This window comes from Pelophylax lessonae (genome assembly GCF_965119305.1).
Source record: "Pelophylax lessonae genome assembly, chromosome: 6".
Classification (NCBI taxonomy): Eukaryota; Metazoa; Chordata; class Amphibia; order Anura; family Ranidae; genus Pelophylax; species Pelophylax lessonae.
In genome coordinates this window covers 260,328,361-260,355,491 of record NC_138773.1, presented here as the reverse complement: position 1 = coordinate 260,355,491, position 27,131 = coordinate 260,328,361, and the positions used below count along the sequence as shown (strand labels likewise).

The following is a 27,131-nucleotide window of genomic DNA, read 5'->3' as shown; positions in this document are numbered from 1 at the left end:
GTAAAGTCCCATCCAAATCGGTGTAACCAAGCCCTCCTCTCTCTCTCGTCCATACGAGAACTCTGTAAATTCAGAGCTTTACTTCTAGAGAAGATGGATTATAAAGAGAATCTGTTAAGGATCTAGGAATGGGCATAATGACTAGTTTATGTTGTTTAAAAAAAACAAATATACGCTGCTCCAAAAAAATTAAATGAACACTTTGAAAACACATCAGATCTCAAAGTGGAAAAATATCATGCTGGATATCTATACTGATATGGACTGGGTAATGTGTTAAAGGATGCCACATTATTTGATGGAGATGAAAATGATCAACCTACAGAGGACTGAATTCAAAGACACCCCCAAAATAAAAGTGAAAAAATTATGCAGCAGGCTAGTCCATTTTGCTGAAATTTCATTGCAGCAACTCAAAATGGTACTCAGTAATTTGTATGGCTCCCACGTACTTGTATGCATACCTGAAAATGTCAGGGCATGCTCCTAATGAGACGAGAGATGGTGTCCTGGGGTATTCCCTCCCAGATCTGGACCAGAGCACCACTGAGCTCCTGAACAGACTGAGGTGCAAGCTGGCAGCGTCGGATGGACCGAAACATAATGTACCAAAGGTGTTCCATTGGATTTAGGTCAGGCAAGCGTGGGGGCCATTCATTGATATCAATTCCTTCATCCTCCAGGAACTGGCTGCATACTCTCGCCATAGGATGCCAGGCATTGTCGGGCCCAAGGAAGAACCCAGGATCCAGTGCACCAGTGTAGGGTCTGACAATGGGCCCAAGGAGTTCAGCCCGATAACTAATGGCAGTCAGGCTGCCATTGTCTACCCTGTAGAGGTCTGTGTGCCTCTCCATGGATATGCCTCCCCAGATCATTACAACCCACAACCAAACCGGTCATGATGAACGATGTTACAGGCATCATAACGTTTCTCAATGGCTTCTCCAGACCCTTTCACGTCTGTCATGTGTGCTCAGCGTGAACCTGCTCTCATCTGTGAAAAGCAAAGGGCGCCAGTGGTGGACCTGCCAATTCTGATGTTCAATGGCAAATGCCAATCAAGCCTCACAGTGCCGGGCATTGAGCACAGGGCCCACTAGAGGACATCGGGCCTTCAGGCCACCCTCATGAAGTCTGTTTCTGATTGTTTGTTCAGAGACATTCACACCAGTGGCCTGCTGGAGGTCATTTTGTAGGACTCTGGCAGTGCTCAACCTGTTCCTCCTTGCATAAAGGAGCAGATACCGGTCCTTCTGATGGGTTAATTACCTTCTATGGCCCTGTCCAGCTCTCCTAGAGTAACTGCCTGTCTCCTGGAATCTCCTCCATGCCCTTGAGACTGTGCTGGGAGACACAGCAAACCTTCTGGCAATGGCACTTAATGATATGCCATTCTGGAGGAGTTGGACTGCCTATGCAACCTCTTTAGGGTCCAGGTATCGTATACCTCATGCTACCAGTAGTGACACTGACCCTAGCCAAATGCAAAACGAGTGAAAAACAGTCAGAAAAGATGAGTAGGTAAAAAAAATGTCAGTGGCCATTATCTGTAAAATCATTCCTGTTTTGGAGATCATCTCATTGTTGCCTATCTAGTGCACCTGTTGTTAGTTTAACCACTTCCTTACCGAGTCATGTAAAATGACGTCGGCAAAGTGGTTATCTAGATCCGGGCCGCCGTCATATGACGTCGGCCCGTTCTAGCTGCTACTGCGCGCCCCCGGCGGCGCGCAGCGGCGCGGTCAGGGATGAGGCTCGTCCCTCGGACATAGCCCATCACTGATCAAGGTAAACAGCCAATAGAAATTGGCTGTTTACCACGTGATCGGCTGTGTCAATCACAGCCGATCACATGAGCGGCTCCAGCACGAGCCGCTCGTTCTCTCTGCAATGCGCGCCCCCGGGGGCGCGCAGAGCAGCGATCGGGGACGAGGCTCGTCCCTCGGACAGAGTCGATCCCCGATCTAGGTAAAGAGCCAATGAAATTGGCTCTTTACCACGTGACCGGCTGTGTCCAATCACAGCCGGTCACAAATGTCAACAGAGAACACGGTAACTAGCTGTCACCGTGTTCTCCTCCTCACACACTGATCCTGTGTGAGGAGGAGATTGTGGTAACAGCTAGTTACCAAGTACAGTGCACCCCAAACACACTGATTGCCCCCCCCCCCCAATAAAGAGCACCTGTCACTAGCCCATCAAAGTACCCGAGTACCTGTCATCAGGTACTCAGATGACAGGTACTCGGGTACTCTGATGGGCTGGTGACAGGTATTCGGGTACTCTGATGACGGGTACTCGGGTACTCTGATGACAGGTACTCGGGTACTCTGATGACGGGTACTCGGGTACTCTGATGACAGGTACTCGGGTACTCTGATGACGGGTACTCGGGTACTCTGATGACAGGTACTCGGGTACTCTGATGACAGGTACTCGAGTACTCTGATGACGGGTACTCGGGTACTCTGACAGGTACTCGGGTACTCTGATGACGGGTACTCGGGTACTCTGACAGGTACTCGGGTACTCTGATGACAGGTACTCGGGTACTCTGATGACGGGTACTCGGGTACTCTGATGACAGGTACTCGGGTACTCTGATGACAGGTACTCGGGTACTCTGATGACAGGTACTCGGGTACTTTGAGTACCTGTCAACGGAGTACCCGTCATCAGAGTACCTGAGTACCTGTCACCTACCCATCAGAGTACCCGAGTACCTTCCACCTGCTCATCAGAGTACCTGACGCCTGAAGTACCCAAGTACTTGCCGCCTGCTCATCAGTACCCATCACTACTCATCAGTACTCATCAGTACCTATCACGTATCAGTACTGATCATCAGTACCCATCAGTACAGTATCACCTATCACCTATCAGTCAGTGAGTACTACTCATCAGTACCTATCACCTGCCTGTCACCTGCCCATCAGAGTACCCGAGTACCTGTCACCTGCCTATCGGAGTACCCGAGTACCTGCCACCTGCTCATCAGTACCAGAGTACCTGTCACCTGCCCAACAAAGTACCCGAGTACCTGTCACCCTTCATACAGCCACCATGTCCAAGTCCAAAAAGGTTTATATACGTCGTCCGTTTAAACCTAAATACCGGTGTTATGGTAGCAGATAGCTGCCATAACCCTGGTATTTTTTTAAACGGTGGACGGTTGGCTTTCCGATAAGGGTGGTCCCAGCGGCGGATTCGCCGTGGGATCACCCTTCCGGGATGGCGGAAGAGGCGCCCCCCCCCCTCCCGACGCGTTCCGGTCCCTTTCCCCGCTTACCGGACTCGCCGGCAGCGGGGAAAACGATCCGGTCCCGAATCCTCACAGACAGGATGTCGAGTGAGGGCAAGCTTGCCCTCACTTGACTCTATGGTCTTGGAGGACCGGAGCTACGGAAAATGTTGTTGCCTAGCAACCGGTTTAAAGGTCCTTTTTTTTTTTTTTTTTTTCATTTTATATTATAATTATTATTTTTTTTTTTTTTTTTTTATCTTTTAGTGTACTTGTGAGATCTGAGGACTTTTTGACCCCAGATCTCACAAAAAAGAGGTCCTGTCGTGCCTATTTCTATTACGAGGAATATTTACATTTCTTTTAATAGAAATAAAAATGATCAATTTTTTTTTTTTTTTTTAAACGGTGTAAAAATAAAAAATAATAAATAAAATAAATAGTAAAAAAAAAAAAAAAAAAAAATTAAAGCGCCCTGTCCCCGTTAGCTCGCGCGCAGAAGCGAATGTATACAGAAACCCCGCCCACATATGTAAACGGTGTTCAAACCACACATGTGAGGTATCGCCGCGATCGTTAGAGCAAGGGGAATAATTTGAGCCCTAGACCTCCTCTGTAACTCAAAGATGGCAACCTGTAGAAATTTTTAAATTGTCGCCTATGGGGATTTTTAAGTACCAAAGTTTGTCACCATTCCGTGAGCGTGCGCAATTTTGAAACATGACATGTTGGGTATCTATTTACTCGGCGTAACATTATCTTTCACATTATGGAAAAAAATTGGGCTAACTTTACTGGTTTCTTATTTTTTAATTAAAAAAAGTGAATTTTTTCCAAAAAAATTGCGTTTGGAAGACCGCTACGCAAATACGGTGTGATAAAAAATAGTGCAATAATCTCCATTTTATTCTCTAGGGTCTCTGCTAAAAAAAAAATATATAATGTTTGGGGGTTCTAAGCAGTTTTCTAGCAAAACAACTGATTTTAGCTTGTAAACACCAAATGTCAAAAATAGGCCTAGGCAAGTGGCTAGGATGCATGATGATGCTCCTTGGATGTTCGGCCCCTCTATATGGCTAGGCTGTGAAAAAGTCTCACACATGTGGTATTGCCATACTCAGGAGGAGTGGCAGAATGTATTTTGGGGTGTCATTTTTGCTGTGTACATGCTATGTGTTAGGAATATCCTATAAATTGACAACTTTGTGTAAAAAAAAAAAGTTTTCATTTTTTTCCCACATTTTCCAAAAACCTGTGGAAAAAAATGATATGTTCAAACGACCCATAATGCCTCATAGAATATACGTTGGAGTGTTTGCTTTCCAAAATGGGGTCATTTTGTGGACTTTTCCATTGTATTGGTGCTCTAGGGCCTTGAAAAGTGTGATAGGTAGTAAGAAAGTTTTATGTGTATTTATGCTCCTAGAACGCCTGAATGTGCTTCTTGGACGTGGAGTCTCTTTTTGTGGCCAGGCTGTGTAAAAGTCTCACACATGTGGTATCGCCATACTCGGAAGGAGTAGCAGAATGTATTTTTGGGTGTAATTTTTGCTGTGTACATGCTATGTGTTAGAAATAGCTTATAAATTGACAACTTTGTGGGAAAAAAAAGAAAAAAAAAATTTTTTCTTCATTTTCCCAAGAATTGTGGGAAAAAATTACAACTTCAAAAAACTCACCATGCCTCTTACTAAATACCTTGGACTGTCTACTTTACAAAAAGGGGTCATTTGGTCGGTATTTGTACTGTCCTGACATTTCAGGGCCTCAAGAAAGGAGATAGGCAGTCAGTACATCTGGTGTGATCAATTTTCAGTAATTGGTACCATAGCTTCTAGACTCAATAACTTTCACACAGACTAAATAATATACACTAATTTGGGTTAATTTTACCAGAGACATGTAGCAGTATACATTTTGGCCCAAATGTATGAAGAAAAATTTATTTTTTGCAAAATTTCATAATTGAAACTAAAAAAAAGTGTTTTTTTTTCAAAATTTTTGCTCTTTTTTGCATATATCACGAAAAAAAAAAACCCCAGTTGTGATCAAATACCACCAAAAGAAAGCTCTATTTGTGTGAAAAAAATGATAAAAATTTTGTTTGGTTATAGTGTAGCATGACTGAGCAATTGTCATTCAAAGTGTGAGAGTGCTGAAAGCTGAAAATTGGTCTGGGCAGGAAGGGTGTCAAACTGCTCTGTATGGAAGCGGTTAATTATCACCAAAGCAGCTGAAACTGATTAACAAACCCTTCTGCTACTTAACCTCCCTGGCAATATGATTCTTTTGGATTTTAGGTGCTGAAAGCGGTACCATTATTTTGCATGTAATTCTTGTGAATGAGCAGCCCAAACCAACTGTATACATTTATTATATATATATATATATATATATATATATATATATATGTATACATATAATATGTATACATATATTATATATAGATATATAATGTATACAGTTGGTTTGGGCTGCTCATTCACAAGAATTACATATATATATATATATATATATATATATATATACACGTGTATGTGTGTGTGTGTGTATATATATATATATATATATATACATAAAAAGTACAGTAAAACTGCAGGAAAGGGCACTGGGGGGCAATGTGAATTTATTTTATTTTGAATGGTATCAGTGTGTTTGGTGTGTTTTATATTTAAATTTGCCGCCGGTTCCACCCACCCTGCGAACGTCACGTCGCCGGAGACGGAAGCCGGGGCTCGCAGACGATCGGGAGGAAGCATTCTTCGCTGGATCCTGGAGAAAAGGTAAGTAAAACCTCTACCAGGATCCAGCGATCTTCCTAGCGGTACCCCGATTGTGGCTCGGGGTTACCGCTTTTGGCTCTAAAATCGAACCCCGAGTCACGCTCAGGAATACCGCTAGGAAGGTTAACTTACCAGATCAATATCCCAGGAGTTTAATTGACTTGATGCTAAACTCTGATTAGAAAGTGTTCCTTTAATTTTTTTGAGCAGTGTATATTGTAAGGGGACAGGCTCAACAGTTAGTGAAGGTGGTTAACCATGCATGAGACAGGGACACCCAGGAACAGACCAAGCAGGTTTGCCCTCCACTTTTATTCAGCAAGACAGCGCAGAAACACTGTTAAGGCCCGTACACACGATAAGAAAATCTGTAGGGAAAATTCGTCCGACGACCGATCTGCCGATTTTCGGATTGTTAGTATGGTGCTTTCGACAGCCAACTCCGACTTTTCGGCTGACAAAATCCTACAAACATACCCCACATACAAAGCAATCCAACACATGACATCACTTCTGAAGTAGAATTCTGTCGTACGGGAAAATTCGTATGAAAATAACCTCTTCACTTTCCACATCAGACTAGCATGCCACAAAAAACGGACGACAGATCGTTCGATAATCTGATCGTGTGTACGGGGCTTTAGTTTCAATGCAGGAGGGCTCTGTATAGCAAGCCCATAGCATAAAACAAGCAACACATCTGCTCATCTAAGTAATCAACTGGATTCAGGCCAGTTCCTGACTGACTAGATGCCGCCTAATGGGTTCCCAAAACACTCGGCACATGTACCTTTAGTGTTCTGTTGTGATTTAGCCTTTTTACCCAGCAGCAGGCTCTCACAGCAGAGCGAGAGAGAGAGAGAGCCCTGACCATCAGTAAGCTCACAGATACAAAGTCATGTGCACAGCAGAGTAACCTCAATAATGAGGTTTGGATATCAGGTAAGATGTGGACCTAGGAATGGAAGCTTTAACCCATCTAAAGCCCTAAGAAGACTCAGGACTAGTGTTGAGCGAACACGGACTGTATTATTCGTGTTCGTACCGAATAATTGGATTTTTTGTACCCGAACACGGACACGGACACTTTACTGTATGTTCGGGTAAAAATCCGTGTTCGGTCGTTTTATTTCCGGGTTTTGCATGCTTTGGCGCTCTTTTCATGGCGGGCTTTCAACAGCCAATCAACAATCGTTTAACTGGTGTGCCTTAAGCCATCCCAGCCATGCCTGCAAATGTCTCAGTAGCTGTGATTGGCCGTCTGAAGCATGTGACCAAGTCTTTATAAGTTCGAGGCAGCCGCAGCGGCGTCATTATGCTGCTTAGATTCAGGGACAGAGCACACATCAACGTGCTGGCTGCTGATTAGGGAAAGATAGGCAGGAAAAAACCATTTGTGTCCGGATAGAATTGAGGGACAGGTCGGAGTGTTTAGGCAGGGCGAGTTGTAGGCATTTTAGGGATAGAGTCTGCTGAATTATAGGGTCAGTGTCTTCTACAAACTACAATCGATATTGCTGTGTGGGGGGTGGGGTCTGCACTCAATCCTGATCTACGATCTCTTCTCAATCCTGTTAGGGACAGAGTCTGCTGAATTTTAGGGAAACTGTGTTCTACAAACTACAATCGATATTGCTGTGTGGTGTGGGATTGGAGATAGGCAGGTGTCAGTGATCCACATCCATTTTTCTGTGTGTGAGCTGCAGTGAACACAATCTTTTTGGGCTGCAGTGAACACAATCTTTTTGGGCTGCAGTGAACACAATCTTTTTGGGCTGCAGTGAACACAATCTTTTTGGGCTGCAGTGAACACAATCTTTTTGGGCTGCAGTGAACACAATCTTTTTGGGGTGCAGTGAACAAAATCTTTTTGGGGTGCAGTGAACACAATCCTTTTTGGTGTGCAGTGAACACAATCTTTGTGGGGTGCAGTGAACAAAATCCTTTGTGGGGTGCAGTGAACACAATCTTTTTGGGGTGCAGTGAACAAAATCCTTTTTGGGGTGCAGTGAACAACATCCTTTTTGGGGTGCAGTGAACACAATCTTTTTGGGGTGCAGTGAACAAAATCCTTTGTGGGGTGCAGTGAACACAATCTTTTTGGGGTGCAGTGAACACAATCTTTTTGGGGTGGAGTGAACAACATCCTTTTTGGGGTGCAGTGAACAAAATCCTTTTTGGGGTGCAGTGAACAAAATCATTTTTGGGGTGCAGTGAACACAATCTTTTTGGGGTGCAGTGAACACAATCTTTGTGGGGTGCAATGAACACAATCTTTTTGGGGTGGAGTGAACAACATCCTTTTTGGGGTGCAGTGAACAACATCCTTTTTGGGGTGCAGTGAACACAATCTTTTTGGGGTGCAGTGAACACAATCTTTGTGGGGTACAGTGAACAGAATCTTTGTGGGGTGCAGTGAACACAATCTTTGGGGGGTACAGTGAACACAATCTTTGTGAGGTGCAGTGAACACAATCTTTGTGGGGTGCAGTGAACACAATCATTGTGGGGTGCAGTGAACTCAATCTTTGTGGGGTACAGTGAACACAATCTCATACTTCTGAAGGTTTGAGGGTGCTGCCTGTTCCATACTCCCCCTACTCCTCATCTAGCCTTTTAGGGGTACAAACAATAGTAATTGGGGCCTAGTGTGGTTGTGTACGTGTGATATACATACACTTTTTTGGGATCATATTTTCTATTCCGCTATTTAATCAAAAACCTTTGGGGATCAGTTAAATTGGGGGATAGTCTGTGTTGGTACGTGTGAGAGAGATCCACCTTTCCAAGTTGTTGGGGTTCATCTCATACTTCTGAAGGTTTGAGGGTGCTGCCTGTTCCATACTCCCCCTACTCCTAGCCTTTTAGGGGTACAAACAATAGTAATTGGGGCCTAGTGTGGTTGTGTACGTGTGATATACATACACTTTTTTGGGATCATATTTTCTATTCCGCTATTTAACCACTTGCCGACCGCCGCACGACTATCTACGTCGGCGGTCAGCCCCTCACAGGCAAACTAACGTAGGGCTACGTTGTTTGCTTGTGAGGGTCTAGGGAGCGAGCGCGCGCCCCCCGGGGCGCGCTCCCGCTCCCGCGTGGTCACGGACCCCCCCGCGCGTGTGACCAGCGGACCCGATGTCCGCCGGTCACTCGGCGATCGTCGGGGGAGAGGGAGAATGTCAGGCAGCCTGTGTAAACAAACTGCCTGTCATTCTCCTCGCTGCAAAGACACTGATAAAACGGATCTGGTATGTAGATCCGTTGATCAGTGTCCTTACAGCTAGAGCCACAGCCAATCACAATAGAAACCACGCCCCTAGGGACACACACAGCCCCTCCCTTCCAAATAAAGTTAACCCCTTCACTACCAGTGTATTTTTACAGTAACAGTGCATATGTATAGCACTGATTACTGTAGAAATGTCACTGGTAACCCCAAAAGTGTCAAAAATGTCAGTCAAGGGTCCGATCTGTCCGCCGCAATGTCGCAGTACCGCAAAAAAAATCGCAGATCGCCGCCATTACGCGTTAAAAAAAAAAACAACAAAAATGACAAAAATCTTTCCCTTTGTTAGTAAACGCGATAACTTTTGCGCAAACCAATCAAAATACGCTTTTTGCGATTTTTTTTACCAAACATAGGTAGCATAAAATAAATTGGCCGAAAATTTTTAAAAATTTTGATTTTTACATTTTTTTTGGGGGGAATTTCATATAAAAAATGTGAAAAATATTGCTATTTTTGCAAAATTGACGCTCTTTTTTTGTTTATAGCGCGTGATCAAAAAATCGCACAGGTGATCAAATACCACCAAAAGAAAGCTCTGTTTGTGGGAAAAAAAGGACGTCAAATTCGTTTAGGTACAGCGTCGCACGACCGCGCAATTGTGCGTTAAATTCACGCAGTGCCGAATCGCAAAATACCCCCTGGTCGGAATGGGGGTAAAATCTTCCGGGGCTTAAGTGGTTAATCAAAAACCTTTGGGGATCAGTTAAATTGGGGGATAGTCTGTGTTGGTACGTGTGAGAGAGATCCACCTTTCCAAGTTGTTGGGGTTCATCTCATACTTCTGAAGGTTTGAGGGTGCTGCCTGTTCCATACTCCCCCTACTCCTAGCCTTTTAGGGGTACAAACAATAGTAATTGGGGCCTAGTGTGGTTGTGTACGTGTGATATACATACACTTTTTTGGGATCATATTTTCTATTCTGCTATTTAATCAAAAACCTTTGGGGATCAGTTAAATTGGGGGATAGTCTGTGTTGGTACGTGTGAGAGAGATCCACCTTTCCAAGTTGTTGGGGTTCATCTCATACTTCTGAAGGTTTGAGGGTGCTGCCTGTTCCATACTCCCCCTACTCCTAGCCTTTTAGGGGTACAAACAATAGTAATTGGGGCCTAGTGTGGTTGTGTACGTGTGATATACATACACTTTTTTGGGATCATATTTTCTATTCCGCTATTTAATCAAAAACCTTTGGGGATCAGTTAAATTGGGGGATAGTCTGTGTTGGTACGTGTGAGAGAGATCCACCTTTCCAAGTTGTTGGGGTTCATCTCATACTTCTGAAGGTTTGAGGGTGCTGCCTGTTCCATACTCCCCCTACTCCTAGCCTTTTAGGGGTACAAACAATAGTAATTGGGGCCTAGTGTGGTTGTGTACGTGTGATATACATACACTTTTTTGGGATCATATTTTCTATTCCGCTATTTAATCAAAAACCTTTGGGGATCAGTTAAATTGGGGGATAGTCTGTGTTGGTACGTGTGAGAGAGATCCACCTTTCCAAGTTGTTGGGGTTCATCTCATACTTCTGAAGGTTTGAGGGTGCTGCCTGTTCCATACTCCCCCTACTCCTAGCCTTTTAGGGGTACAAACAATAGTAATTGGGGCCTAGTGTGGTTGTGTACGTGTGATATACATACACTTTTTTGGGATCATATTTTCTATTCCGCTATTTAATCAAAAACCTTTGGGGATCAGTTAAATTGGGGGATAGTCTGTGTTGGTACGTGTGAGAGAGATCCACCTTTCCAAGTTGTTGGGGTTCATCTCATACTTCTGAAGGTTTGAGGGTGCTGCCTGTTCCATACTCCCCCTACTCCTAGCCTTTTAGGGGTACAAACAATAGTAATTGGGGCCTAGTGTGGTTGTGTACGTGTGATATACATACACTTTTTTTGGATCATATTTTCTATTCCGCTATTCAATAAAAACCTTTGAGGATCAATTGAATTGCGGGATAGTCTGTGTCGGTACGTGTGAGAGAGATCCACCTTTCCAAGTTGTTGGGGTTCATCTCATACTTCTGAAGGTTTGAGGGTGCTGCCTGTTCCATACTCCCCCTACTCCTCATCTAGCCTTTTAGGGGTACAAACAATAGTAATTGGGGCCTAGTGTGGTTGTGTACGTGTGATATACATACACTTTTTTTGGATCATATTTTCTATTCCGCTATTCAATAAAAACCTTTCTAGGGCAAGATCTTAAATTACAGAAATATGAGGAGACCGTCAAATAAGGGCCGTGGCCTGGGTCGTGGTGCTGCTGGTAGAGCTCCTGTTGCAAGGAGAGGACATGGTCGATCTGTGCCAGCTACACGCACAAGTGAAACACCTTCCTCAAGTGTGAGTAGGCGACAGAACCTGCATCAGTATTTGGTAGGGCATCAAACGCCCCTAGAAGTGATGAGGCCAGAACAAGTTGAGGCGATAGTAGATTGGTTTGCTGCTGACAGTGCCTCCAGTTCCTTCACATTGTCTCCCACCCAGTCTACTGCAGAAAGGTCAGAGTTGGCACCTGCAGCCAATGTCCAACCGTCTTTCACCTCACCCCCTTGCAAATCAGGCCAGCAGTCTGAGCCCCAAGCCATACAGCAGTCTCTTATTCTTTTTGAGGACTCTGTCAGCAGGGTTTCCCAGGGCCATCCACCTAGCCCTGCCCCAGAAGTGGAAGAGATTGAGTGCAGCGATGCCCAACCACTTATTTCTCAAGATGAGTACATGCAAGGATCATCGCAGCACGTCTCCGATGATGACGAAACGCAGGTGCCAACTGCTGCGGCGTTCAGCATTGTGGAGACCGACAAGGAGGGCAGGGGTGAAGACTGGGTGGAAGATGATGTGGAGGACGATGAGGTCCTCGACCCCACATGGAATGAACGTCATGCAGGTGACCTGAGTAGTTTGGAGGAAGAGGCGGTGGTCGCACAGAGCCACCAGCACAGCAGAAGAGGGAGCAGGGTGCAGAAGCGGAGCGCCCGTGCCCTAGACACTACGCCCGCTACTGCCCAACGCAGCAAGGGAACGAGCGCACCAAAGTCAGCTCAAAGGAGTTCTCTAGCGTGGAAGTTCTTTAGAAAATGTGCTGATGACAGGACACGAGTGGTTTGCACCCTGTGCAATCAGAGCTTGAAGCGAGGCATGAACCTTCTCAACCTGAGCACAACCTGCATGATCAGGCATCTAAGTGCAAAGCACGAGCTGCAGTGGAGTACACACCTTCAAAACCAAGAAACGTCTCTGGCTCATCCTGCTTCCTCTTCTGCTGCAGTCTCGGCCGCTCCAGCCACATCTGTAGTGATACCGGCACCTGCCACCCCGCAAACAGACGATCTGTCAGCAACACCACCACCTGGGTCACCAACAACCATCTCCACAATGTCCCGTGGAAGCGTTCAGCTTTCCATCTCCCAAACACTTGAGAGGAAGAGGAAGTACCCCCCTACCCACCCGCGATCCCTGGCCCTGAATGCCAGCATTTCAAAATTATTGGCCTTTGAAATGCTGTCATTCCGTCTGGTGGAGACGCACAGTTTTAAAAACCTTATGTCGGTGGCTGTCCCACAGTACGTCGTGCCCAGCCGCCACTACTTTTCCAGGCAAGCCATCCCTTCCCTGCACAACCAAGTGGGGGAAAATATCAGGTGTGCACTGCGCAACGCCATCTGTGCCAAGGTCCACCTAACTACGGATACGTGGACCAGTAAGCACGGTCAGGGGCGTTATATCTCCCTAACGGCACACTGGGTAAATGCAGTGGCGGATGGGCCTGAGGCGGATAGCAATTTGGCGCATGTCCTTCCACCACCGAGGATTGCAGGGCGCTTCAGTTTGCCTCCTGTTCGTAACTCCTCCTACTCCGCTTCCTCATCCTCTACCGCCTCCTCATCCGGACAGCGTAACACCTTCACCACCAACTTCAGCACGGCCAGGGGTAAACGACAGCAGGCAGTTTTACAACTTGCCTGTTTGGGGGACAAACCACACACCGCGCAGGAGTTGTGGAGGAGCATGGAACAGCAGACAAATGAGTGGTTGCTGCCAGCGAGCCTCAAGCCCGGCCTGGTGGTGTGTGATAACGGGCGAAATCTCATAGCAGCTCTGGGCCTAGCCGGTTTGACGCACATCCCTTGCCTGGCGCATGTGCTGAATTTGGTGGTGCAGAGGTTCCTTAAAAACTACCCCGATATGTCAGAGCTGCTGCAGAAAGTGCGGGCCGTTTGTGCGCACTTTCGGCGTTCTCACCCTGCTGCTGCTCGCCTGGCAGCGCTGCAGCGTAACTTCGGCCTTCCCGCTCACCGCCTCATATGTGACTTTCCCACAAGGTGGAACTCCACCTTGCACATGCTGGAAAGACTGTGCGAGCAGCAGCAGGCCATAGTGGAGTTTCAGCTGCAGCACGCACGCGTGAGTCGCTCTGCGGAACAGCACCACTTCACCACCAATAACTGGGCCTCCATGCGAGACCTGTGTGCCTTGTTGCGCTGTTTTGAGTACTCCACCAACATGGCCAGTGGCAATGACGCCGTTCTCAGCTTAACTATCCCACTTCTATGCCTCCTTGAAAAAACAATTCGGGCGATGATGGAAGAGGATGTGGCACAGGATGAGGAGGAGGAGGAGGATGAAGAGGTAACATTTCCAAGGCTTTCAGGGCAGTCATTCGCAAGGGGCTCCGAGGGTGGGTTCCTGCACACGCAAACGCCAGGGACGCAATTGTCCAGCAGGGGCACAGTTCTGGAGGATGAGGAGGATGAGGAGGAGGAGGAGCTGGAGGAGGAGATGGAACCATGTTCACAGCAGGGTGGCACCCAGGCCAGCTCATGGCCATCACTGGTGCGTGGCTGGGGGGATACAGAGGACACGGACGATACACCTCCCACAGAGGACAGCCTTTCGTCGCCTCTGGGCAGCCTGGCACACATGAGCGATTACATGCTGCAGTGTCTCCACAACGACCGCCGAGTTGCCCACATTCTAACTTGTGCTGATTACTGGGTGGCCACGCTGCTGGATCCCCGTTACAAGGACAACGTACCGTCCTTAATTCACTCACTGGAGCGCGATCGCAAGATGCGCGAGTACAAGCGCACGCTGGTAGACGCCATGCTGCTGGCATTCCCATCTGACAGCGGGGCCACAGTGGAAGCACAAGGCAGAGGAGGAGGAGGAGGAGGTCGCCAACGCAACCAGGGCACCGCCAGCACCTCAGAAGGCAGGGTTAGCATGGCCGAAATGTGGAAAAGCTTTGTCAGCACGCCACAACAAACAGCAGCACCAGCAGCTCAGATGGAACGTCTTAGCAGGAGGCAGCATTTTACCAACATGGTGGAGCAGTATGTGTGCACACGCCTACATGTAGTGAATGACGGGTCTGCCCCCTTCAACTTCTGGGTCTCCAAATTGGGCACATGGCCTGAGCTTGCCCTTTACGCCTTGGAGGTGCTGGCGTGCCCTGCAGCCAGTGTATTATCTGAACGGGTATTTAGCACGGCTGGGGGCGTTATAACAGACAAGCGCAGCCGCCTGTCCAGAGACAATGTGGACAAGCTCACGTTCATTAAAATGAACCAGGCATGGATCCCACGGGACTTTTCCGTACCTTATGCAGAATAGCAATGGATACCGACCTTACCCACCCATTGTTCCATTTTTGCTCTTTCTCACTCTTTTGGGGTGTACCCTCATTTAAAATTTTTGAAAAGAAGCAGTGTTGGCTACCTCGTCCTCCTCCTCAGGGCCAGATTAATGTAGGGGCTATTGGAGCTGCAGCTCCAGGCCCCTACCTTTTATATAGGCCCCGGGTTGGCCATATTCACTGTTACCGCTCTTCTGTCACTTGTAAACACAGAAGTCTGGCTTCTATGCTCGCTTCCCCAGGCAGCACCCTCAGAACCTCCCCACACAGCGTGAAGGCCGGACAAGGAGGGACAGTTGGCGATGCATGGATGTGTTTATGGGCTTCAGAGACAGCATCCCATGTTGAATTAGGCATGCATGGCTGCACCCTTCCTCCTCTGGGTGCATGGCAAGGCACGGCCCTTAAGGCCCTTCAAAATCCTCAGCACCAAGCCCATGATGCTGTTAATCCGGCCCTGGTCCTCCTCCACCGCCGCTTCCACCTACACCGCCCATAGGTGTGCGCAGCCTATTGCATTAAGGTGTGCACCCCAAAGTTGAAATACACATGCATGTGTTTGCCAGCAGGGAGAGTAATGTATCGGGGCCATGTACCTGTAGGCAAGGAGAAATAGAGCAGAGCAGGTCCCAGGGAGATCTTTCCCATCTCCTCACTGGCAATGCTATGTGCCCTAGGTGATTAGGGTGTGCCCAGGCACACCCAGCACACCCTGTGCGCACGCCTATGTCACCGCCACATCCACCACCACCTCAACCTCCCTCCTACTCCATATGGGCCTCGTCCTTCAGAGATGAAGAAGAACATTGTTTTATTTTTCTGTTTTTTTTTTGTTGTTTTAAGTTATTTCCCTATCCACATTTGTTTGCAGAGCACTTGCCATGCTCTTAATTACGTTTTGCTGCCATTTGCAGCACTCTAGCCCTTTCCTTTGGTGTTTTAGAGCCATTTTAGTGCCTTAAAGTTCGGGTCCCCATTGACTTCAATGGGGTTCGGTGTCCGGGAAAAGTTCGGTAAAAGTCCGGGACACGGACCCGGACTTTTTTTTAAAGTTCGGCCGAACCCGTCGAACACGGACATCTAGGTGTTCGCTCAACCCTACTCAGGACACAACTTATTATGATTCTGAAAAAACAAAAAATCGGTTTTCTGCATATCAGTCGTAAACCCTAAAAGTAATTTCATCTTTAGTTATTACTTTCATATTCTCATATGTTGGTGTTTTGCATGTCTTTTAATATATTCGATGTTTACAGTGAAATTAACTGGTCTTCTCTTTTAGTGAATAATCCATGTGGCAGAAACAATGGTGGCTGTTCTCACCTGTGTCTAATAAAAGAAGGAGGACAGGGATACACCTGTGAATGTCCAGACAATTTTGTGGCAATGCAATTCGGAAACATAGTGCGCTGTCTCCCATCATGTTCCAGTACTCAGTTCCTGTGTGCTGACAGTGAACGGTAGGTTAACCTGTTAATTCTTGGTCATACTGAATCTTTGAGAGCATAAAGTTTCTTCTGTGTGCTTTTCGGGAAAACAAATTGAAAAAAAATGTAAAAAACAATTCTACTTAAAGCCCATCTCTGTGCACAGTAACTTTACCATGGTTAAAACTAGCATTTTAACTAGTACCGCTAATCATTTGCACAAGTACTTGTTCTCATGCAATGCACCAATACTAAAACCCGTACCTTAGGACCTGGTTCACATAGAAGGCGAATTGGATGTGCTTTGAACCTCATCTGATTTACATTACATGTGAACCCACAGCCCAGGGGTGTAACTACAGGAGTTGCAGGGGTCACAATTGCAACCTGGCTCCATGCTTCTGGGGGCCTGTGCAGCTCCCCTGTACTCCTGGATAGGAGGAACAGCATTTACAGGAACCACTGTCCTCTGTTTTCCTCCTGTAGCTGCAGGAGGAAAATTGAGGCGATTGATTCCTCTATATGCTGCCCCCACCACTCCTCTTATCCAGTGTCTTCTGCTGTCTCTGGGCACTGGTGTGCACCCCTGCCCCCCCCCCCCCACCACATCACTGCTGGCTTCCCACCTCCCCTCTCCCGCCGGCTGCTGCAGGGAATGTGTCACAATGGAGAGCCGGAAAGGGGTCAGTAAATATGTAATTTACCATATCCTTCCTTTTCTGAATGGACAGAGTCTGAGTCAGTGAAAAGGTAATAAAATAAAATAGAATGATAAAAAATAATACAATTAAAATAACAAAAAAGGAAATGAGTTTATCCTCACATGCCTAATGTGATACTGTTGTGAAATTGGATGTTTTGTGAGACACCCAAATGTCACTAACGTCTATGCTCTTTTTCTGTTTCTCTGTTATAAAACAATAAAAATTCTTTAAAAGAAAATAACAAAAAAAAAAAATATTGACACCGGTGGGTGAACTATCAGGATCACAAAGGTCACACTTGCGACCGGGCCCTGGCATTCCACCACCGTGGGGAGGCACCAAGATGGCAGGAAGGGGGTTCACTGCAGAACGGGAAGAACTCGAGGCTTGAAGGGAAGGGACCCAGTCAGGGGGCAGGGGGGGGGCCTTCATGGTTTCTTGCACTAGGGCCCTGAAGGTTCTAGTTACGCCTCTGTCAACACCAGACCATACATATGTGAACCCTTACAGTTACAGTTTTTCCAAATTATACAGTCACATGACACAAAAAAAAAAAAAACAGTATCGGTAATTGGTATTGGTGAGTACTTGAAAAAGAGTATCCGAACTCATACTCTAGTCTACTCTACTTAGATGTCGGGATTCACACAGCTCCAACTGTACATCCAGGTTGCTCTAAAGGAAGTGCTGTAGGTCTCGTAGACCCCAGCTCTGTGATCATGTCTCTGCCCTCTCTCCTCCAGGCCATTCACAAAACACACAGCAGTTGATTTACTAAAACTAGAGAGTGCAAAATCTGGTGCAGCTGTGCATAGTAGCCAATCAGCTTCTAACTTCAGCTTGTTCAATTAAGCTTTGTAAATAAATCCCGGAAGCTTAATGTTTTCTATGCAGAGCTGCACCAGATTTTGCACTCTTCAGTTTTATTAAATCAACCCCACAGTCCCTTTTTTGATGATGCCTAAAAATAGTCACAAAACATGTCCCTGTTATCTTGCATAAAATAAAAACATTGGTGTTTTCTCCCATGAATATAAATGTCATCCAGCTATGCAGCAATTTATTTATTTTTTCTCTGGGTGTAGCCACCCTTTCTCAGCTTGACCTAGCTGAACAGACCTGAAATAAAGAAAAACAAACTCACTTTCCATCAATCAATGTTTTGTTTTGAACTCCAAACTGTGGTGTTTCAGGCACTGACATTTATGAGAACCATAAGTATTCCTGTTTACCCACTGCTGGGTAGAGCTAGTCAAAAATCGATATTTCTCTATCTTCCATTGACAGACGCAGCTCTTATGCTTCTTATACCATAGAGTTATGCTGCCCCCTACAGGAGTAGTACTAGGCAGTGACAAAATTCACTGACCTGCCTTCAGGGGCTGTCCTTCACGGCATAACCCCCACACATACTCTTCCACAAGCCAGTTTCTTGTTGCCTAGTGAAAGAGTAAGTAGTTTTGTTGGAATCTTCGGATGCATCCTTTGGCCACAAGCTTTTGCAGGCTGTTGTTTAAAGAGACTTGTTTTTTCTCTTTCAGGTGTTTATACTTCCTTTCTATGGGTAAGCTCCTGTTGTTCCTGGTTGAGCTTTGTTACCCAGTTAGCTACGTTTAGCCTTTAGAAAAACGTTACCTGTTTTTTTTTTGGTTGCTTTCTTCCCACCCCTCATGCCTACACTGCTTTGGGACGTCCCTATGGTAAAAGAAGCATAGGAGCTGCGTCTGTCAATGGACGATAGAGAAAACTGGATTTTTGTAAGAACCTACTGTAAAATCCTTTTCTCTGAAGTCCATTGACAGATGCAGCACCCGCCCCTTGGTATGGGAATGGTTTGTGTCTTCTTTTTCACTGCTTGCTACGAAACTGGCTTGTGGCAGAGTGTGTGTGGGGTTATGCCGTGAAGGACAGCCCCTGTAGGCGTGTCAGTGAATTTTTTCACTGCCTAGTACTACTCCTGTAGGGGGCAGCATAACCTTATGGTATAAGAAGCATAAGAGCTGCGTCTGTCAATGGACTTCAGAGAAAAGGATTTTACGGTAAGTTCTTACAAAAATCCAGTTATTATTTTCTCTATTTTATGATTTTGTTTTTTGTAATTCACATCTGCCTACTGAGACATACAAAGAAACTCACATTGTAGTTTTATTTTCCAGATGTATCCCTATTTGGTGGAAGTGTGATGGTCAGCGAGATTGCCGGGATGGCTCAGATGAGTCGTCTTCGTGTCCTCATCGATACTGCCCCATAGGACAATTCCAGTGCAATGATGGAAACTGTACAAGCACTCACTTCTTGTGTAACATTCAACAAGATTGCCCAGATAACTCTGATGAAGATCCTATACTTTGTGGTATGTAAAGTAAAATGTTGTTGGTGTTCTCATACAGTAGGTTTTGCCCTTGAAGCAGTCTTTCTGGGATGGAAAAGAGATATAGAGGCTCAAATACTTGTTACATGTTGTGAAGGCCTAGACATTTGGAGTAATTACCTCTGCTAAAGGGGAGGAATCCTCCTTTTCAGCCAAGACCATGGGACCAAGTACTAGGACTTGCACACATAAGACGACCACTGGAAGGAACAGTATTTTCTTCAGTAGATGTAACTATTTCAGCTCTTCTGCTACTCTTTTTTTTTTTTTTACCCCAGCAAGACTGTTATCACAGCTTTGAGTGTAGCTCCATTTTAAGCTTTAATTATTTTGAAAGAAATAATAAGGAAAACAAGTCCACAGACATATGTGCCAGAAAGAATCCCTTCATTTCCGGAGCTTTAATAAATTGCATGCAGAGACTAGGCTCACAATTAGGTCATCTTCAGCCAAATAGAAGATTTTCAGAGGATGACACATGGTGTGACCTACCATCAAGTAGCTGAGAAATGTATTGCATGATCAGTTGGGTAGAGTTCCATCTTCTGCAGTTGTGTGCTGAATTGATGGAGCAGTTGAAGAGTAAGGAAAAATGTAAACTGTCTTCAGGAAAGCCAAAGATATGTTTGAACGTAGTTGCTCTTATTGCACTTTTTTTTTAATGGTCATTGGATACATCGCTTTAGCATTGATGTTTTTGCCTATGTATATCAGTTTAATGTATTTATTATGCTTCCAACAGCTAATCACCAGTGTGAAGATCATCAGTGGCAATGTGCTAATAAGCATTGCATCCCAGAGGCCTGGCAGTGTGATGGTGAGGATGACTGCGGAGACAACTCAGATGAGGACAGCACCCACTGTTCAACCCGAACCTGCAGTCCAGGGCAGTTTAAATGTAGAAACGGACGCTGCATACCTCAGAGCTGGAAATGTGACGTAGACGATGATTGTGGGGATCACTCTGATGAACCTATGGAGGAATGCAGTAAGCAAAAACCTGAAGGCCCTGATATGTTTAGGGTGGCCATACAAAGAAAAGATCAGGCTGCCTGGCATGGCTCTGAATTGGGTTTTTACGACCTGGTCTTTCATTTTACATCTATAAAGTTTAATGAGATCCACCCTGAAATAATCAGATTCAGTGATGCAAGGGAAGCAACTGTATAATCTAGTCATATGTGACCACATCTCCCATTGTGCCCAGTTGGTTTTTACATACAAACATGTTAGATTTTAAACTACTTTGTTCAATGCAAAATGGTGCATCCCTGTCCCCTGTTAATGTGCATTACATTCACAAGTATATCAAATGACTTCAGCCTGGTTTCCACACATGGGAGAACACCCTTCTAACACATTTCACCCTACTGCTCTCATTTGGGTGAAACGTGTTAGAGAGTTGTTCTCCCATGGGTGGGAGTGACTGTAATGTACATTAACGGAATGCGTGGATGTGCCATTTTGCTGTGGACCTATTATCGGGCTTGATGAGCCTTGGAAGCGGTGTTTCTTTTCTTTTAGGGTTTATGTGTCTACTTTGTCGAATAATTCATGACTAAAGACATGAGGAGTGATTTTGGTAAAACCGCTTTGACGTTGGCAACATTTGTTCGAAAGGAGAGTCTCGAAATTGCTCTCTGAGGCAAAATTTTCTTAAGAAAATATTATCTTTTTCATCTTTATTTGGAGAGCGTAGTTGTTTCTGGGCATCTTTAAAGTAGTTTCGTCTTTTCTTTTTTTTTTCATTTAGTGTTTTCTGTATTTGTGTTTTGTTTTTGTTTTTTCCTTTTTTGTGTATTTGATCATTATTTGTGTAGCATTTTTACTTTCGGTGAAGGCTAATGAAGGTCTATTTTTTTAGCACAAGAACCGGTCCAGGATAGATGAAAATAGCTTTGGTCATTCTTAGGCATAATTTAAAGCCCATTACACCTATAAAACGCCCCCAAAAACGACCTCAATTTTGCTTTTCTTATTTACTTTAATGCATTTTGGCAAAACAGTTACATTTTATCATAATTTTCAGATTTTTACTAACATTTTGAAAAAATAGTCTGTTAATGTCTGTAGTCCCTAGTTAAGGCTGAATCTTAATTATTTAATTGCCATCTAAAATGCTTCTATGGCATACTTTTTCTGAAAGTCTCTTTCACACTTTATGTATGTAATCATGTCTGGAGAAATCTAAAGGCTGGGAAAAAACCCATCTGCTAATATACTAATATGAGTTACCCTTTGCACTTTGATGCCATTGAATTTATTAAGTCAATGATCTACATATAGAAGGCTTCAGCCATTGCCAATACATTGTTTATTAGTCCGGGATCCTTAGAAATGGCTGATTTTAGAGGGGAGATAAAACTGACGTTGGTAACCTAGCAGTTAAAAAAATATCCTTAAATGCTTAATATTTAGAAATAATGCATTGCTCACATCTTTCTCCTAGTGGGCCCTGCTTACCGCTGCGACAATCACACTGATTTTGACTGCAAGACAAACTACCGTTGTATCCCACTCTGGGCCGTGTGCAATGGTTATGATGACTGCAGGGATAACTCTGATGAGCAGGATTGTGGTAAGTTAGCTATTGGTAGAGAATTAAGCATATTATATCTTCGTTGTTTTAAAATAATCTGACCAGTTACCTTAAGTAGATTTCCAATTATTGCCTTTATATTTCCACTTTCCTGTACATATGCACGTCCCCAACCCACAATGTTCCACAGAGATGAAAAATGAGCAAGTAAATAACTAGATAATTTTTTTCCCATATTTGTCACAAACCACATATTGGATCTGATATAGGTTTTTGTTTTCTTCTCATTATTCTTAAAAGAGCCCAGAATGTCCAGAATATGGTTGTCTCATAAAAGGTTTCCTTCATCACCGCTTTGGATTGCTATGGATCTGAGCATTACCACTGATCTCTCTGTTGCTTTCCTTAGAAGAAGGCAGAGTTGAATTTGTGTTGTATTCTTTCTGTGTATTAATACTGGATTTAAAGATTAAACGATGTGTGAATACCTTGTAAAACAACACATTCAGCTTAAAACAGAAATAAATGCAAGTCAGGTGTATATATAGTATATCTATATATATATATCATTATAAATATTTGTTATTCTTTTTTGATCACTTAAGTGATAACTCAATCTCGGTTCTCAGCTGTATTATGGGCTTAGAGAACTAGGGGTGGAGAAACAACAGTCTTCCTAGTGAATGGCTGTGCAAGGGGACATGTCAGCATGAGTCTGATCATTGGAGGATGGGCAGGCTGTTCTCCCAGCACAACCAGAAAATTGACCACACTGGGAGGGATGTTCTCTCATGCCTAGCATGGTCAGTTTGAAATAGAAAATCAAGGGGACTGGCAGGATCCCCAGGTATTTCACACAGAGGAAGCAATAGGAAGAGAACAGGATAATTTTTACCACAAGTACATAGTACAACAGACACATATCAGGATTATGAAATGTTGGGGGAACAAATTCTTAAAGTTAAGTCAAAACATTTTTTTAAACTCAGCACAAGGGATGGTACTTACAATTATTGTGTCCCTTGTGCTGGTGGCTGCATTAGTGGTTGAAATCTTCCATCTTCTGATTACCACTGCTTCCCAGCAGCCATAACCTTCCTGCACCATGGGGGTTTATTAATAAATTAATTTATTTGAGCCAATGGACCTGTCATAGATCCTCATCAAGAGTGCCCACTATGTGCACTGTACTATAACTGTGCTATAGTTTCCATGAATGAAAAATGATCTATGAATGGAGGAGGAGGAGGACCTTTCATCCTCCTATCCTTCATTCATAGATTGTGTTTCAGTCATGGAAGCTATAGTACAGCTTTTATAAATGGAGGATGGGGGAGGGGGTGGCACTCCTGTGACGGGTCCCTTGGCTCTATTAACCCCTGCAGCACCAGAAAATGATGGGTGAGCAGGTAGGGGGGATCAGGTGACTAAAGATTTTCACTAAAAACACAGCTATCAGCACAAGATCCCATGGCATTGATTGTATGTGCTGTCCCTTGTGCTCATTTTTTAAATATGTTGTGACTAAAATTAGGCTTCAATGGAGCACCTGGGCATGTTGGAGTTAACTGTACAAAAAGTGGCATCCACCCCAATCTATAACTGGCCTTTGCAGCAAGGTGCAGATGGAAAGGCAATGCACATGATAAACAAACAAAACATTTCCCAGTGCACTTACGAACCAGCCTGAAAAACAACCAAATTAGCCCTGTTTAACAGTTTATGTTAAAAGCAGAGGTTTTCGTTTGCACACAGCTTCATCTACCCACTTAGCCTTGGTTTACACTAAAATGCAGTTCGGGAAACCTGTGATCCGCGCACGTTTCCCTCAATGCATTCTAATTGCACTGCCCTTGCGATTTGCAGTGGATGTATGTGTGATCTTAATGACACCCAAAATGCAGGTTGCAAATGCAGTGCGTTTGCCTGCACCAGATAGCATGGTATAAAAAAAAAAAAAAAACTTGTGATCTGGTTGCAGTGGGGTTCCAAAATGAATGGGCTCAAACGGCACCGCTACTGAATCGCATGTGAATTGAACAGGAATGTGGTGCGGTTTCTGTGCGTTTCATGTGTGGATCATAGTGTGAACCGAGAGCTCACTGGATTTCTGTCAGACCAACTGTTATTGTTCTGTACTTGCAGCTAATAAAGTAACAAAACATAAGGAACTGTGTGTCTGTTGCAGCATTGAACTGCATGTGCTTTTTTTTTTGCCCAGATATAAACTCAGAATGTTTCCTAATTTCAGGTTGCAAATTTACAAAATGTGAAAAAGTCAAAGGGGGAGGGAGGGGAGGGGGAGGGGGAGGGGGAAGCAGATTGAATACTTATATAAGTCACTGCTATTATATTTTGCTCTGTCTTATTAAAGTTTGTAATCTATCCTACACCATAAATTCAGAATTAGCCCAAATCTCATTTACAAGATATGGTACAAAGTTCACAGACAGTTTCAAAAGTGCATTCTTTGTATGCAGGTATATTAATATGATGGGATCTCATGCTGTTTGAACTACAGATTCTGTATTAATACTGGAATAAAACATAATTATGCTGTCAGTTTGTAATCCACAGTTATTGGTTTATACATATGAAGAGAGTTCAGTGGTTTCTCTTACAGTGAGATCTTATAATATTGACTGTGAGAGGCTGTATGCCAATGATCATTAAACCATTTAGGGCTTAACAAAATACTTGTTTAATCGTTATGGTGGTGGAGCCAGCAAATCCTAACTATGAATGATTGGAATTTGCAGAACAAAGAACATGTGATCCACTGGGAGATTTCCGCTGTGAAAACCATCATTGCATTCCTCTACGTTGGAAGTGTGATGGCGACAATGACTGTGGAGACGGATCTGATGAGCGCAACTGCAGTAAGAAATATTGGTCCAGTTAGAGGTTTTATGCTTTTTGTAATGTTTGAAGTCTCTTCACAATGATAAATACCTTCCCTTTACTAGTGGAAGAGGAGCAACCACTATATGTACAGCAGAACCAATTTATTTATGTAAGTTTACTCTGTCCCTAGGAGCAATTGGCAGTGAAGAGCTATGATGAACTTCTCATTTCATTTCTCCCCTAGAGGCTGCTATTTGAGATAAGATTCATGCCACAGGAATGGTCTTTAAAAAAGGCCAAATACAGCGTTTGCTATTATATGATTTAAACAACTAATCCTATGAATTTAAATTACCAATGGAGTTATAAAGTGCCGATGTGTCTTCATAAATATCACTTGATTAGTAAAACAGAATATAGTATCATACATTAATTATTAAAATTCATAAAACATAGCAGTGGGTCATATGCTTGGTAACTTAGACTGTATTAAATAAATACCATCAAACAACACGATCTATAAAAGGGAATAAATTATTAAATATAAAAGTCCATCAATCAATGGTGATTGTTCTCAGGCAATGGGTGTCCTCAATAAGTAGTTATCCACAAAAAGTGCAAGTGCTCTGGCTTGAATGTTCAAGGTATCAATTGCTGGTTCCAAAAGTGAATAAGATGGGTCACTTACCAGATAACGTGGGTCTTATGTGTCGTACGACACTAAGACCATTCAGGCTTAGGTTGCCCTCTGGGCCAAGTGGCTTTCCCCTCTAGGCGATCCTGCGGGTTAATGCTGGCTCCCCTGGACTCCGGAGTGCAATATTCAGAAAAGCAGATAACGTGGGTCTTGTGTGTCGTACGACACTAAGACCATTCAGGCTTAGGTTGCCCTCTGGGCCAAGTGGCTTTCCCCTCTAGGCGATCCTGCGGGTTAATACTGGCTCCCCTGGACTCCGGAGTTCAATATTCAGAAAAGCAGATAACGTGGGTCTTATGTGTCGTACGACACTAAGACCATTCAGGCTTAGGTTGCCCTCTGGGCCAAGTGGCTTTCCCCTCTAGGCGATCCTGCAGGTTAATACTGGCTCCCCTGGACTCCGGAGTGCAATATTCAGAAAAGCAATATAAGGGAAGAAGAAAGGCTCCAAATAGCGTAATAAAGTCTTAATAATGGTTTATTTACCCATCCATCGGGTTCAGACAAGTTAAAATCATAAGACACACTATCCCTGGTGGTCAGCGGTGCGGGCAGCACATCCTCCTCTTGGAATAATGGCTAACTTCCGACTTGCGTTCCAACTAGGGTAGCGTGATTACGTTATGCGGTCCAAACTGACGCGTTTTGTCACTTCCGGTGACGTCTTCAGATTCATGCCAGCATTAGACTTTACCAGACATCAGCCAGTATATAGCCCAAGGCTGGTCATATGTGAAATAAATCTTGATCAGTGTATAGCCATCCCCACTTGACACTTGATCAACTTCTGTCAAAGGGACAATTTTGCTTATCAGCATCTGCAGCCAATCAGCTGCACCCGCTAATCAGTGTATTCTGACAGTGGCAGCTGCTGCTGTCAGAGTACATCATCCTGATGGGGGGGATTCCTCCATCCACCTTGTTTGTGTGGCTAGAAGAATCTCTTTCCCTGCTCGTTGAAGGGAAAACAAAAAAAAAATAACCATGTATGTCTAGCTATAGACAATATAATCATACCATGTCTTGAACAAAAAGCACACAGCCACTTCCCAAATCCTAAATTTGAATAGAAAAAAGGGGGAAACAACACCCCTTAAGTAAATGAGCACTTTAACAGCTGTGTAGATAAAGAGTAAGGTAGCACAATTAGGTTTAAAACAAGAACTTTGTCACGTACAGTAGTTATATTAAAAAAACCCATAGGTCTATACGACCATCAAAAATGGTTCCAACCATAAAATACAGTCATCATAAAACACCAAACAAGTGCCGAATTACTAAAAAGTATTAATGCTTATAAAATTCAGTGGTTGAATCCAACGGGTTTCGCAGTCCACTGCTGCTTCATCAGGGAAGCCATGGAAGCATCTGAAAGATTATTTAACAGCATATTAAAAACAGTTCATTACATCATTAGAGGCAAATATTACCATAGAGGTTTTGGAGGCTTACCATAAAAGAATTTAGTGCCAAACTTGTATTTGCTGCAATCTAGGAGGACAACTCACATAAATCACTACCCAACCCCCGCCACAATAGGAAAGAGGCTGCGTTACAGCGTATGTTTAGCTTAACAATGATAACAACAGTACTAGGAGC

General features: G+C 44.3%; 1 protein-coding gene across 1 annotated transcript in view; it reads left to right on the top strand.

Annotated features, from left to right (window-relative positions):
* Positions 1-27,131, top strand: part of LRP2 (LDL receptor related protein 2) — a 369,604-nt gene that overhangs the window by 252,332 nt on the left and 90,141 nt on the right. Inside the window, exons 54-58 of the mRNA XM_082260064.1 lie at positions 16,233-16,410; positions 19,238-19,434; positions 20,195-20,440; positions 21,902-22,030; positions 24,751-24,870. Of these exons, the coding sequence (XP_082116190.1) occupies positions 16,233-16,410; positions 19,238-19,434; positions 20,195-20,440; positions 21,902-22,030; positions 24,751-24,870 (870 nt within the window). The remainder of the gene's footprint in view (positions 1-16,232; positions 16,411-19,237; positions 19,435-20,194; positions 20,441-21,901; positions 22,031-24,750; positions 24,871-27,131) is intronic.